Source organism: Mixophyes fleayi, chromosome 9, assembly GCF_038048845.1.
Source record: "Mixophyes fleayi isolate aMixFle1 chromosome 9, aMixFle1.hap1, whole genome shotgun sequence".
NCBI classification, from domain to species: Eukaryota; Metazoa; Chordata; class Amphibia; order Anura; family Limnodynastidae; genus Mixophyes; species Mixophyes fleayi.
Window position 1 is genome coordinate 95413455 of NC_134410.1, and position 16261 is coordinate 95429715.

General features: G+C 44.1%; 1 protein-coding gene across 3 annotated transcripts in view; it reads left to right on the top strand.

Moving 5' to 3' along the window:
- ASTN2 (astrotactin 2) overlaps nucleotides 1–16261 on the top strand; it is a 570610-nt gene that overhangs the window by 320486 nt on the left and 233863 nt on the right. For all 3 annotated transcript variants that reach the window (XM_075184700.1, XM_075184701.1, XM_075184702.1), the window contains one exon: nucleotides 8031–8181. In XM_075184700.1, coding sequence (XP_075040801.1) covers nucleotides 8031–8181 — 151 coding nt within the window. The remainder of the gene's footprint in view (nucleotides 1–8030; nucleotides 8182–16261) is intronic.

The following is a 16261-nucleotide window of genomic DNA, read 5'->3' on the forward strand; positions in this document are numbered from 1 at the left end:
AAAAACCCTGCTCCCGCCGGTGATGAAAAGGGGCAGATAAAGCCTCGGGAGAGGTTTTCTTTAACATATTCTGACATAGAAGAGGTCTCAGGTATGGAGAGTGGATACACTCGACCTCGAGGAGGTATTTTGCCCGACTGCAGTTCAATAGGACAGTCCCACGAGCGATGAGGCGGCAGATGCTCAGAGCGAAGCTTGTCAAAAACGTCTAAAAAGGAATGATATTGCTTGGGCAGAATGGAGACTTTGGTATTAGAGGAAGTAGAAATGGAGCCAATAGGTTGGACCGGAGTCAAACATTTCAGGCGACAAGTAGGACCCCAAGACAGAATCTGCGAGGTGGACCAGTCAAGTTGAGGGGAGTGCTGCTGAAGCCATGGTAGACCCAGGATGACGGGAGTAGTAGTAGACGGCAGCACGTGAAAGGTAATTACTTCTCGATGTAATGCTCCTATTTGAAGGACGATGGGTTTGGTCCGGGTTTTCACGGTACCATTAGCTATATGGGAGCCATCGATGGCCGTGATGGAAACAGGAATTTCTAATGGTACAGTTGGTATAGAAACCTGCGAAATTAAAGAGAAAGAGATAAAATTTCTGGCTGCTCCAGAGTCCAGCATAGCAGAAGTGTGAATGGGACCACAGGGACCGTGAAGGGTAATAGGGAAGGAGCAGACATTAGGAACACCAAAGGAGGGAGAGGTTTTGGAAAGCCCTAATCTGACCTCTCCGGAGCAGGTTAGGGTCTGGCATTTCCCGACTTCTTGGGGCAGGCATTCAGTAAATGATCCGGATCCGCACAATAAAGGCACAACTTATTCCTTAATCTTCTATCACGTTTCTCTGGAGTTAATCGAGAGCGCCCGATTTGCATGGGTTCCTCCATTGTTACCGGATGAGTGAACCGAGGTGCGAGTCTGGCGGAACTACGCCGAGAGGAATCCTTCTCTGAAGATCTTTCGCGGAAATGTAGATCCACACGGTTACATAGCGAGATCATGGCATTTAAAGTAGTGGGGAGTTCTTGGGAAGCCAAAGCGTCCTTGATTTTGTCAGATAGCCCCTGCCAGAAGGTGGCTACTAATGCTTCGTTGTTCCACCGTAACTCTGACGACAATGTTTGAAATTGAATAACATACTGGGCCACTGAGCGAGATCCTTGACGCAGGCGAAGAATACTAGATGCTGCAGAAGTAACCCTTCCTGGTTCGTCAAAAATCCTGTGAAAAGCGGCAATGAAGGCAGCACTGTCCGCCAGGATCGGGTCATCAAGTTCCCAGAGAGGTGAGGTACAGGCTAAAGCTTGACCTGAGAGCAAGGATATTAGGTATTCTACTTTTGAGCGCTGGGTAGGAAAATTCTGTGGTTGGAGTTCAAATTGTATTGAACACTGGTTCAAGAACCCACGGCAGGTGGCAGGATCTCCATCAAATTTGGAAGGAGTTGAAATCCGAAGAGACGAATTGGAAGCAGCTGTGGGAACAGGTGCCGGTGAGCTGGCCGCTTGAACAGGTGGTGGTGATTGTAGTGAGTCAAAATGAACAGCAAGACTCTGGAAGCCCTGTAATAGCTGTTGTTGGACCACATCTTGTTGCTCTACCCGGTCGAGCAAGTGCTGAAGTATATCCTCAGCAGAGGGTTGCACGTTAGATTCTGTCATATTAATGACCACGTTATTTGGCCTGTTCTTACTGTCACGGTTCCTACGAAGAGACTCGGATGTACCGTAGTAAGAGTGGTAATTATAATAAGGAAAGGCAAAGGAGATGATGCAGTTCGGTGTAACTCTGCAAACCACTATGTGGTGTTAAGTTCAGTAGAATAAGCGTCAGCTCTGTAGACAAATGTAGGGACGATGTCCGGAAATGAGCGTCAGCTCTGCAGACCACTATGTGGTAAAAAGTTCAGTAGAATGAGCGTCAATTCTGTAGACAAACGTAAGGATGATGTCCGTAGATGAGCGTCAGCTCTGCAGACCACTATGTGGCGGAGAGTCCAGTAGAGTGAGCGTTAGCTCTGCAGACCACTATGTGGTAAAAGGTTCAGTAGAATGAGCATTCGGTACAAAGATAACCGCACCAAGTTTATCAATAAAGTCAAATATTCAATAACCCCAATCTTATTGAACATATATTAGTTCCTCAATTATTCAATTATAACAAACTAAAGGGTGCACCCTAACACTGATTGTTTAAGAATATTGGACAAAGAAAAAGAGAGTGTATATAGGGGATACACTCTCTATTTCTTTGTCCAATATTCTCAGTAGAATGAGCGTCAGCTCTGTAGTCAAATGTAGAGACGATGTCCAGAGATGAGCGTCAGCTCTGCAGACTAGGATGGAAGAGAATAGCTGGAAGCTAACAGGAAGCCACTTCTATCACCAGGAGGTGACTCAAAGAACAGGCACTGTAGGTAAGGAGGAAGTGCCTTTTAAACTAACCGCCATTAGAATCCACCAATGAGAGGAGAGTAGAAGTTTTAAAGAAGCTGTCAGGTCTGCGCATGCGCAGACCCGAATCCAAGATGGCGGCGCCCAGGACGGAGCGGAGCGCCGGATTCAGGTAAGTCTGCCGGGTATCGGGTGTGCTGCCCGCACACCCGGCGTGTGATAGTATAGTTCTCCCTTATGGCTCATAGAAATAGAACATAGTGAATCATAGACATCCAGAGTATCACATAGGTGAAGCGTGTTTCTTTGGGTTGAGGTCCTATATAAGGGCTGCTAGTGAGGGAAAGTCGAAGATTCAGGGGCATCACGAGATTTCCCAGGGCCGTCCATAACATACTCATGCCATCTAAACCATTTCATTATGGGGTCTGAAGCGGATGAAGTATAGGGCATATAAGTTGTCTCCATCTCAAAGCTATATTGAATTTTTGACACAACTCGAGTGATACTGGGTGGGGAGGGGAACTTCCAACTCTGAGCTAGCGCCACTCTAGCAGCTATTAGTATATGTCCTAAGAGATAGCGATCATGTTTGGGAATGATGGTCGAATATATATGGAGAAGCTACAACTGGATCTGGTGTAATAGTAGGTTCTAAGACAGTGGATATCAGGGCAAAGACCTCTCTCCAGAGCGGCTGAATCACCAGGCATTCCAAAAGACATGAAAAACGTTGACTATCTGTTTGCATTGACATCAGCAAAATTTTGATTGGCTTGGCCATATCATATGTAACCGGTCTGGAGTGAGGTAAAGCCGATTGAGAAGCTTGACCTGCATTTCAGTATGATTAATACATTTTGACATGCAATGTGAGGATATGTAAATATTTTGCCATTGTTTCGGTGTAAGGGTTAAACCAATTTCTGCTTCCCAGCGGAGATGGGCCGGGGCTTTGGAGTTTGGAACCAAGGACTGAAGATATTGGTTCCAGAATGTTATTCCTCCTTTAGTGGTACCTTTTGTTAGCCTATCCAAAACAGGAGCTGGTGGCAAAGACAAAACGTAGGGAGTTCTAGAGATAGTCCCCACCTAATGTCTAATTTGCAAATATTTAAATAACTCAGATGCAGGTAGACTATATGTTCCGCTAAGAGCTTACGAAAAGCAGTAGAGGGGCCAAGGTTAGAATCAGAGCCAGTCAGCCTCTGGGGTCTATACTTATCTAGCTTAGGGTCTAGGGTCAAGTTAAATTCGCCCATCATAACCAAATGAACCTTGCACACTTTTTGTACCTCATCACACAGATCCTTAAGAAAGGGGATTTGGCGGGAGATGGGCGCATATAGTGAAACTATGGTTACCGGCTTATGCCGGTCCCACCAAATGATAAACTTCCCAGATTTATTTTCTACTTTTAGGTGGATTTGAAAATGTACGCTGGCGTTGAATAGGATAGCCACCCCATTCCTTTTGAAATGGCCATTTGCAAAGTAACCCAACGGATATCTCAAATCCCTCAGTTGGAGGGGGGGGGGGCATGGGAGGAAAAATGTGTTTCTTGAAGAGCTACAACATCTGCTTTATGTTTATAAAATGTAGTCAGTGCTAAGCGACGTTTGTTGGGAGAATTAAGACCCTTGACATTCAAAGTATAAAACATACTTTAAAGAACCGCAATGGGAAGATTTGCGATGAGAAAATATATATTGTACTTGAGATCTAGAGTTAGAGTTACTAAGGGGGAAGGGGAGGGTTTTAGATGGGATGGGTGGAATGGAGAAAAAAGGGTAATAAACTGAACTGACCCGAGAAACGGGGTCAGAGATTTGCCAAATGGGGAAGAGTGTGGCAAATTAGTTAACATTTGGAGGGGTGGTTAGAAAAGATCCCACCAACAGAGCACCCAAAAAAGGGGAGGGGGAAAGAGAAAGCAGTATAGCAACCACAAATGATACCTTTAACACTGTTAGCAGTCGCGGCGGCCGCGGGCACCGCAGCGACTCTTACCTTCTTCCTGTAGGCGTCCCGGCCGCCGCTATGGCGACCGGGATGTCACTTCCTGAATTCACCCGACCGTTGCCAAGGCAACGGTCGGACGCTAGCAGCAGTAGCGCTACGTCCCGGCAGCTGGGGACAGCCGGGCGCATGCACAGAGGCACTCACAAGCCTGTGGGCTGATTTATGTTGTGGGTATCAGAGCCTGCTCATGTGACATCAGAGCTAAGCTCTGATTGGCTGATACTGGTATTTAAGGCAGTGAGGTCTGCAGCCTCACTGCCGGTTATAGCGTCCTGTCCTCAGTTCTGCTGCCTGCTTGTTCTCACTCTGCTTTATTATTACCTTTTGCTCCTCCGCTAGTGCACCTGACCTTTCGCTTGTCCCTGGATTTCGAACCTGTGCTTGTGACCTCTGACCTTGGTTTTCCTGGCCGCTACTGTCTGCCAATCACTCCACTACTGGGTTCTCCTTAAGTCAGTATATGTTACCCGACCCCCTGTCGTCCCGCGGCCAAGTCTGTCCCCACCACTAGGGGCTCCAGCGAACACCGGGCCTTCAGGGCAGACCCCGAGTTTCATTGTACTGGCTTGATAGTTCCTAACAAACACGTTGCAAATAGCAGATAACAGATTTAAAAACATCTATAGAGACATCATATCCATGGCCCATCCACCCGTGGAAGGGACCAGCCCCCCGAGGACCGATGGGGCATGCTCTAGCACGTCTGACACTGGGCATTAAACGACAGTTCATCTTATATAAATATGTCTATTGCAACGCCTCATAGCTTATATAACAAACTTGAAACATAACATATCAAACAGTGATACTAACAGTGGTTATACTTATATTATCAAAATGCAGTTGGAGCTTTTAAGGCTTCATCAGGAGCAATAACAGTAAACCTCAGTCTTTAGTAATGTGGGACCATTCTGGTTGGGGCAGTGACTTGCTTGCAGTAGGTCTAGGAGGTAGAAATATGCACCATTCCTCCAGAAGCTTGGTGCCAGGCTCAATGGAAGAAATGACATAGGTAGAGTCCTCATAGCAAACCAGCAGATTGACCGGAAAGCCCCATCTATAAGAGATATCGTTTTCTCATAGGGCTGACGTGATTGGCTGGGGAATTCGTCTTTGGTTGATAGTAGCAAGTGAGACATTTTGGAAGAGCTGCAGAACAATAAGCACTGCTACATTGCTCGGTTCCCGTGCCGCTCTGCGGATAGCCTCCTTAACATGGAAGAAGTGAACCCTAAGCAGAGTATCTCTTTGGACATTCCCTGGTGCAGAATGCGGGCATGGAAGACAGTGTATATGGTCAATGAGAAAGCCTTTGACATCCACGGATGGTAACAACTTTCTGAATATTGAAACAGCATAGTCTTGTATATCTGAATTTGATACAGATTCCGGGATGCATCTGATCTTGATGTAATTCCTACGGGAGCGGTCCTCTAAGTCTGCAACGTTTTCCTTCAGGAACAAAACTTCACTTTGTAGAGAATGGTGTGAGGAATACAGGTCATTATGTGAGGCAACCAATTCCCAATTTGCTGGGACATCAGATTCACAGGCCCCAAAAGGGGTTGTGCTTAAAAGGAACTGGGGTTTTTCCAAAATATGTCCATTTGTAGCAGAGCTTGGGCAGTTTGGGGGATGGGCTTATTTTGTCTCACTTTCAGAATTCAAAATGCTGAGAGGTAGATAATAGGAATGTTCACTGACCCCCGTGTTTTGGTTTTGGATATTCTATTAACTTCGTGTTTTGATTTTGGCAAAACCGTCCTCATGTTTTTTGGCTTTGGTTTTGTTTTGGATCTGTATTTTTTTTTTAAATGCTAAACAATGCTAAAATCACAACATTTGGCACTTTTTTTTTTGTTCCTGCATTATTATTAACCTCAATAACATTAATTTTCAGTCATTTCCAATTAATTTTTGTAAGTGACAAGAACACTGCTACCCCTTCTGTTTCTGTATGAGCAATGGCTCTGAACAATGTCACTGGAGAATGAAGAGTGCCGAGAACACTGCTAACTGTAACTGTAATGCTGGATCTGCTGGGAAGGGAGGTACTTATGGAATCCAAAAGCCAAAAGATCAGACGATGCAACAATGATGTTTTGCCTCGATTCAGATCCGAGGAAGCGGAAAGTAAGTAAATGTATCTTGAAATACTTGTGCAGTAAAATCACAAGTATTTCAAGATAGATTGCCTCTTTCACCCTTTCCAACCCTCTACAACCAACTTTAAGGGCACACAATTTCGGCAAACATCCTACCCACAAGCTATCATTTCTAAAATGGTAGCAGAGAACAGGTGGGAGAACTATATATATATATATATATATGAACAATATCGATCCAAAACCTGACATTGTATTGGAAATTACATTTTGCCTAGTTTTCAGAACCGAATTCGGTGCAAGAAGTTGAGTAATGACTCTGCTAGACTCGGTACCCCAAAATTCAGGTCACTCAATTTCTTTGAATCCTAGATGCTCATCTCTAATATTACATTGTTTTACATACAGGCCTAGATTTGTTGGCAGGTCACATAAGTCTGGGCCTAAGGTAGAAGAACAACTTGTGTACCCCCTTCCTATTTTGAATACTATTTTAACATTTGATCTAAAAAAAAAAATATGGTCCCAACTTGTTCTGTACCCACATGGGAGTCGGGTGGCTGGGCTTGGCCCTGGAAGAGTATTTCACCAAAATGTAACATTGTCTGCCTAAATAGCAAGATTGGACAACACCAGCAATAACTAATTTAAAAAAAAACACGAATGTACATTACTTTGGCCAAAGTATCTATGTCTGCTTGAGACTGCACCAGCTATAGTGTCCGGAGATGAGTGGGAGGGCCTGCAATGCTGAGTTGCCCCTGTCTCGAGGCCCCCACTCCACTTCGACACCTCTGCTGATGTCGTTGATCTGCTTTCAAAAGAGCAGAGGCCTCTTTTGATCATGCAGAAGTCTGGAACATGGGCTGGACTGTGCGTGCTCAGGAAAGCCCCCCGTTCTGCTGTATTGCAAGCAGAGATGAAGCAATGGAGGAGAGAACAGCATCACCAGACCCTTACCCAAATATTGCTATAAGTGCCAGCTATGCACTGTGCCCCTCTTAATACTGTCCTTATGATTGATTTTCCAGTACAGTTATAATTTCATGTGAAGTTTGTACCTTATTTACAATTATTTATTTGAAACAGACAGGGTGTGCCAGAATAACGTGTGCCAGCGATGAGAAGGATCAGGGGCCAAAACAAAACAAGGCCCTGTTTGGAATGTTTAATATTAAATTGAGAGGAAATAATGGAGTATAAAGTGCCACATGTTTGGGAGAAATATACATTGCAAGTAATATGAGTGTTTAGACCATAATTACATGGATAGCATTGTTATTATCTTATCGAAAATTCTGCATAGAACACTGCAGACCTTGTCCACTATCTCCAGCAAAGTAAAATATGTAAGTAGCTTCTCCATAAAAGTGTTCAAAATGTGTAGCAATATTTAAAATGTTAAACATACATGTTTTTAAATATTGTAAATATTATTTTGTATAAAAGTTACCCCTTTTTCGACTATATTTCCTTTAATAAACAAAGTTATGTATATATCTCTTCTACAGAGAGGAAGCCCTTTTGGCAACCCATTTTGAAACTGTTGATGACCTCCTCTCATCCTTTGGTCCAGTCCGGGACTGTTCATTCAGTAATGGTGGCTGTTCACGCAATTTCAAGTGTGTCTCAGAACGCAGGGTGGACTCCACAGGATGTGTGGTGAGTGGATGTAGAGATGGATACATTTTTTACCTTTGTGATATGAAATGACCACAGAAAAAAAAATCACTATTTATTATTATAATTTCAGCTATCCATCATAATCAATGCAATTAATAATACAACTCAATATGTTGATACTGGAAATTGTCCTAGGCCAATACTGGATCAGAAAGGAATTTCTTCTCCTTAAGTCAAATTGAATTATGCTTTATTTTGCCTTCCTCTGGATTAACTAGGGATTTTTATGATGAAACAGTGAACGTCTTTTTTCTTCCTCAACAACTATTTCACAATAAATGAAAACAAATGAATATGTGATTATATGTACATAAATTACTACAAGAAATTACTACTGGAATGATTTACACACTTTTTTAAAGCCAAAGGAGTTGTGGTGATGTTAAATATATCTACTACATCAAAGGTTCTTTCTGGTATAAATGGGAGCCGTTGCTATTGCTTGCTAACCAATTCCCCCTGATTCTGGGACTTGGTATATTCTAAAACTATCCCAAAAGATGGAAAGGCATGTCACCGAAAGAGTACAGACCTTTCTTTATTGCCATTGAGGAATAGGGTGCAAGTATACTGACTTAAGGGTAAATGGTCCCATATTCAGTATCCATCTGAAAAAACAAATATAAACGAAAACACAACACACAAAAATACTCCTTGATGAATAAAAAAAATGCACACGTATTTAACATGTTACATGTAACATTTTGAATATCTTGTAACACCCTTCAGGCTCTGCAATGCCCCCGCAGTGTTTCAAGAATTTATGAACAAGTTATTCCAAGAACTTCTTTAACAGTCCGTGGTAGTTTATCTTTCCACTCATCATAAGCAATTTAAGGAGGTACTGTCTCGACTACAAATCAATTGTCTCTACTGTAAACTTGAAAACGTGCCTTTTTGAACAACTCCAAGTTCGCTTTCTTGGTTACCTGGTCTTCGGGACCTGGCTTCACATGGACCCTAAGAAGGTGGATTCTGTTCTTAACTGGCCTCAACTTAGTGGTCTCAAAATCATCCAATGTTTCATTGGTTTTGTGAATTACTATCGCCAGTTCACCAAAGGATTCTCTGCACTTATCGCTCTTAACACCTCCCTAACCAGGAAAGGAGGTCTGTCTAAAGTCTGGCCTCAGGAAGCAATCTCTGCCTTCAAATCCTTAAAAAAAAGCCTTCATGTCTGCCCCAGTTCTTAAACAACCTGATCAAAGTAAACCATTTTTTTGGAGGTTGGTATAGGTGCAGTCCTTTCACAGAGATCATCTCTCAAATGTCTCGTACCTTGTGGAATCCTTTCCAAGAAATTCTCTTCCTGTGAAAAGAATTTTGGCATTGGTGACAAAGAACTCCTGGACCGCCCTAGAACAGTGGTGCTACCTTTTGGAAGGGGTTTAACACCCAGTTACTGTTATGATAGATCACAAAAATCAAACATAATTATGAGAGGCTCAACGCCTAAATCTTTGCTAGGCCCATTGGTCTTTATTTTTCTCACTATTCAACTTAATTTTAACCACATTTCCTTGCTTAAGCCTCTACTCCTCAATTATCTTTTTAAGGAATCTTTGGCTCCTCCCCTATCAAGATTTCATTAGACGGTGAATATGAAGTAGAACTTATTCTGGATTCAAGTCTTCTTCTGGGCAAGACCTAGTTCCTTATTCATTGGAAAGACTACAGCCCTGAGGAGAGATCCAGAGTGCACAAAGATGATCTTCATACTCATCTTCTAGTTCAATTCCTGAATAAAATTAGATCCAAGCCAGGTAATGGGATGCTTTCCTCGGCACTTGTCGACAGTCAGTGACCACCTCCACACATCCCTCCTATCAGCGTTCAGCTGCATGAATTTATACCTGACTCTGTCACCATTAGTGGCAGAGTATCAGGTCTTACCTGCCTCCAGTGTTCCTTGTGTATCCTGCATCTTGTTGTGGCTCTTAGTTATTTACCTGGCTTGTTTTTGACCCTTCCTCTGGATTGTGAGTTGATGCTTCTGCTCTCTTGGTTTGTCCTTGACTATTTTGACCACCCTCTCTGGATCTCCCTTTGTACTTGTACGCGTTTCCTGATTGGCTTGACCCAGATTGTTTTGACTATTCTCACCTCTGATACACTGGTAAATGTCTTGTAGAACTGTGACCTGCGCATCTCTTGCAGCCAAGCCCAAACCTCCTTGCAGGAGTCACGCATCTCCTTGTTCAATTGCGCCAATACCATTTAGTAGCTCCATCCTATACGCTATCCTTACAGCTCTGAGTTATTGTGTTATAATTGACTATGCCCCTGTGTGAATGACTCAACCAATCCACACAGCTTATTCCTGCAGAGCCAGGTTGCAAACCTGTCTGTCACTGTGTCTGCACTATTGGAGAAGTACCTACCTTCTTACATAGCAAACCACTGCAGGGGAGGATTTATTATGATGTTAAATAGTGGTTTCACTTGCTATTTAGCCAATCTGAGACAAATGGGGGATTTGTTTACTTGTTACATCTTTGCTGCATAAACTATCCATTGGCACGAACACGCTTCCCAGCTGCGATGACTTTGGGTGTTCGCTGCATGAGGTTACACACGATTCCAGCACTCAAGTTTCTATCTACCTATCTGTTATGGATCTGAAGCAGAGGACCTAGGTAATATCCCTGATTGGCGCAGGCAGACCAAGAGGTGTAGAGTCTAATGGATTCCCCCGAATTCACCAAGAACCACTGCAAGGCAGGATGGACTTTTCCACCAGGAACCCACAGGTCGCGGTCATCTAAGGTGCCCCAGGGAGTAGAACTGCGTAGAGAACTGGTAGCAAGAAATGCATGAGGTAATTAGGAACGAGATCTAACAGACAGAGGTCTGGTACACAGGAGGCTTACAGGATCGTGTTCAGGCAAAGCAGAGGTCTGGTACACAGGAAGAAATCAGGATCAAGGAACTAGGTACAACCCAGCAGTCAGGAGCTGGCAACAACGTTCCTCTGACACTGAGTGAGTGTCAGAGTGCAGTTAAATACCAAAAGTAGATTCGAAACTCCCACCCCAGCCGCAGTCACGTGAGCCGCCTGTTATGATTCCTAGTGCATTCATGAAGAAAAACTGAACTATTAAAAGCAAAGTGTCTTTAGTCAGGTAAATACATAAACAAAGATAACTCAAATCCACAGATAAGAACAGGTTCCAGAAGAAACTGTATAGTAAAATGGCAGGAACAGGTATTATAAGTTTACCCAGTCCAGAAGGCACAAGGCTGTCCAGGGAAGCAGACAGAGTCCAGGGATCTAGCAGAGATCAGACAAACAAAATCCAAATAGCCAGGCAGAGATCAAAGTCACAAGTGAATGAGCGATGTCCAGAAGTCGAGCCAAAGATCAGAGCAACAGGCAAATGAGCAAGGTCCAGGAATCAAGCCGAGGGTCACAACAGAAGATCAAGCAATGGAGCAAACACAAGAGCAGCAGCCAGGAACAAACGGATGAACTGAGTAGAGCACAGCTTCAGGCAGGTATTTGAAGCAGTGCGACAGGTGCAGTTCTAATTAGGCATCAGGATAAAAAACCTAGGCAGTCATAACACCGCGACCCAGAAGAGCCGAGCAGCAGCACGACGAGACGTCGCTGGAATGAGGGCTGGTTGAAAAACCCACCCCAGACTGTCATCACATGAGCCATCACCCGGAAGTGCTGGGCAGCGGCGCTGCAAGACAACACTTGAGTGAGGACAGGTGACACTATCAAACAGGTTATAGACCTGCTGATTCACCCCACAACAGCATTCTCACACTCCCACACACTTCAGATTTTGCCACCACCTATTGAATGCAGGCAATAGGACCCCAATATACTGTCCCGCACTGGCACACAAGGCTTCTGGCTACCTACAGACTAGCAAGGCCCACACCAGCACACAAAGGGTTAACTCTTCACACCTCCAGACTGTTACACAAATGTACATGCAAGCACACACTAAGCTGGTTAATCAAATGTATTAACAAATCAGACACTGGCATTCAAAGGGTTAACTTGGTCGAGCTATATTCTTCTTAACAGGCTAATGGATTTGTTAGAGTACCAAGGACGCAACTTAACAAATTTATAGATTTAATATACAAAGGTGCAGGGCATTCAGATATAAAAAAAAACAATGAATATACAATTGACATAACATACACAAGCAAAGCAGTTTAAAATAAAAGGGGTTACATTCAGAATATCACTTACATGAGTTGTATAATCTGTGGCATGGGAAATTGGCTAGAAAGATGGACAGCTTATCAATTTGGATTTATTTTCCCAAAAGACTGACAAGTTGCTCCTTCCCAACACAGGTTTTTTAAGCAAAATGAAATGGGACGGTCTTCACAGGGGCAGTGGTAAATGCTAATGGGGGGGCAGGGATGTCACTATAGTTTGCTCACATATATTTTGAAAGTTTGACCTTTGGTAATTCTTCACAGATATATCCCAGAGACATAACCCCCTTTCAATAAACCAGTCATAATCTCCTGCACATTTAAATACCAAACATGAGGAAATTATGATAATGTGACATACCTTTCCTACAGACATGTGATTATAGCTGTTCCCGGATACCGCCAGCACCTGTCATTCACAACCCTGGTGTGATTTCTGCTCCTCAGTATGAAGTGGCACCCAGATTTCCCAAAATTTGAACTATGATGACATTTTCCTTTGAAGCTCATATTTCTATACAACTGTATAGGCCTTCAAATGCTGTCTTTGGCTGCAATGATGTTGTGACCAGCCCCACAAAGTCTATTCAGGTGTCCAAACTAATTTGTGTCATGATATAGCTCACAGCAGGGGCTCTTTGAAGCTGCTACAAGTGACACTGCTATCTGCTAACATGGGGATGTGCAGAGTCACTGAATACACACACAAAAGACTTTCTGACTTCACATTTTACACTTTAGGAGCTCAACTTATCAATGGATTCAATTGATATACCATATTTACACTGCAGTTATGATTTAGGCCTTATTCCCCACAATTATGTGATGGGTTAACCTTTATAAATAACTATAAGTTCTCTATGTTCACGACACCTATGTTTCTGTTTGTTGTTTCATTAGCCTTTTGTCACGGGCACTAGGAGTCTTTACCCAGGGATCACCAGATGGTAGGCTTACCAGAGCAATGTAGATGGTAATAGGGTACTCTGGTAGCTGGGTGATCACGGAACATGAAATGATGGCCGATGAGATGCTCAGGAAAGTCTATGACTAGCAACACTGGTAATAATGAGGTAATGATACACAAGGAACTGTATGGACAAGGACACGTGAAGGTAGTCAGTGGTCTGCGATAGCAAGTTGTACCACTGCTATAGTGAGGAGGAATGTCCAACAGAAACAAGGAGGTGATGAGAGTCAGCGGTCTGCGGGTAGCAAGTTGTACCGCTGTCTGAGTGAAGGAATGGAATCCAAGTGGAGGTATCCAGGTAGTCAGTGGTCTGCGGTAGCAAGTTGTACCACTGCTATGTGAGAGGATAATGGAACAGGTGATACCGAAAACAGGGATCAGTGGTCTGACATCAGCAAGTTGTACCACTGAATATATATGTGAGGAGGTGCACGGGGGAAGACTGCAACACAGGATATACACAGGCACCTTATACACGATCCACAGTAATATGCACAATATAGATATATATATATATAAATGACTGATCAGGTCTGCAATCTAGAAAGTCTCTTGAAGTAGTCCAGCACAATGATAACACAGTCAATGATGGCAATAGACTCAGCGGATAGCAGACTCCAGAGAGAACCAAACACAGTCCAGCAAGATATGCAATACACAGCACAGTCAATGAGAAGTATGCATACCGTGGTTCAGCAGTAGCAGTCAGATGGGATTGCAGCGGTACCTGAGCGGCTGGAGGCCGACTGGATAGGACGTCCCTGGATAGGTGAAGCAGCGGTCTAGCAGGTGCAGCGCACAGGTGAGTAGACCAACAGGGACACGAATCCACAGGAGTCAGCAACACGTGGAACTGGACTCATAGGGGACCCAGGAGAATGGAGATGATCCAGCAGAGGGTAGTAGATGAGATACAAATCCAATGCTGACAGGAGGGTAGAGACCAGTGGAACACGTGAAGGCGTGGAGAGTGGATCAGCAGGAGATGGACGATAGCGTTGACCACCGCAGCAGGACTCAGCGGCACACGGAGGTAACCAGTAGCAACCACAGGAACCAACAGCGATGGGAAACAGGAGTGCAGCGCAGGGCAGGAGCTGTTGATCACGAAGTGTAGCAGATGGTAATGAAAGCGGCAGTCTCGAGGAAGTCACAGCAAAGATGAGATGAGACTATAGTGCACGGAGGCAGCGGATAGTAATCAGCTGGCAGTCACGATGTTGAACACAGGCGAGTTGCAAGCAGGAGACTGTAGTGCACGGAGGCAGCGGATAGGAATCAGCAAACAGACTTGATGAGAAGCAGGTGAGTGAGGTAAAAGCTGGAGTGCACGGAGGCAGCGGATAGCGATGAGTAAACAGTCACATTGATATAAAATAACGTTGAAGTGGTATAGAAGACTGTAGTGCACGGAGGCAGCGGATAGGAATCAGCAACAGTCCCAAAGATATACAATAGCGATGAATTTGGTATAGAAGACTGTAGTGCACGGAGGCAGCGGATAGGAATCAGCAAACAGTCATGATGATACAGTTGATGGTAGAAGTGGTATGGAACCACAGTAGTAGAAGTGGTTTGGAAACCACAGGAATCAGCAGCGCTGAATACACGAGTAATACAGGAACACCTTCAGAGACTCATGAGGAATGAGACTCCAAGATCAGGCAACGTGGTAGTGACCACAGGTGCTTAATATAGGGAGGTTGCCTGATCTGCCAATTAAGTTAAAGGGGTATACACTGAAGTATAGAAAAGGGCTGCGCATGCGCAGACCCTCAGGATGGTGGACGGCCACGGTTCCTAAATGTCCGGGAAGAGGCACTCACGGTCCGGTGAGTGACAGTACCCCCCCTTTTAAAGGTGGGCACAGAACGCCTGGAACCGGGCTTGTCCGGATTTTTGGAGTAAAACTTCTTCAAAAGGGCAGGAGCATTAAGATCTTCAGCTTTGATCCAAGAGCGCTCCTCAGGACCAAAGCCCTTCCAATGAACGAGGAAGTGGAGGACTCCTCGCGAAATTTTTGCATCTAGTACCTCGGTAATCTCAAAATCCTCCTCCTGATGGACTTGAACTGGCTGCGGAGCTGAGGGAGGAGTTGAAAAACGGTTGATAATAAGAGGTTTGAGCAAAGATACATGGAAGGCATTAGAAATCCGAAGACTCTTAGGAAGAAGGAGTTTCACACATACTGGATTGATAACTTGAATGATCCTATATGGACCAATAAAACGAGGGGCGAATTTCATGGATGGAACCTTCAAACGAATATTTTTTGTGGATAACCAGACACGATCTCCAATTTTTAGTGGTGGAATAGCCCGCCTCTTCTTATCAGCGAAAGATTTATATTTGACAGATGTCTTCTTTAAACAGGTTCTAACCTGAGACCAGATATTTTTAAAGGTCTGACAAACAGTCTCCACCGCAGGAACTTGGGTGGGCGGGAGGGCAGGAAATTCCGGAAAAGACGGATGGTGACCGTAGACCACAAAGAATGGAGTTTTGGATGATGACTCATGGTACATGTTGTTATGGGCGAACTCAGCCCAAGGGAGTAACTCTACCCAGTTGTCTTGATTGGCTGATGAAAATATCCTTATAAAAGTCTCAAGATCTTGATTGACACGTTCGGTTTGTCCATTGGATTGTGGATGGTAAGAAGATGAGAGTGCTAATCGTATGCCCAAGGTTTTACAAAGGGCTCGCCAGAATCTGGACACGAATTGTACTCCTCTATCAGACACAATCTCAGATGGACATCCATGGATACGGAAGATCTCTTTAATGAAATGTTCAGCCAGGATAGACGAGGAAGGCAAACCAGACAGAGGGATGAAATGAGCCATCTTCGAAAATCTGTCCACTACCACCCAAATAGTGTTATGGTTCTTACTAGGTGGTAAGTCA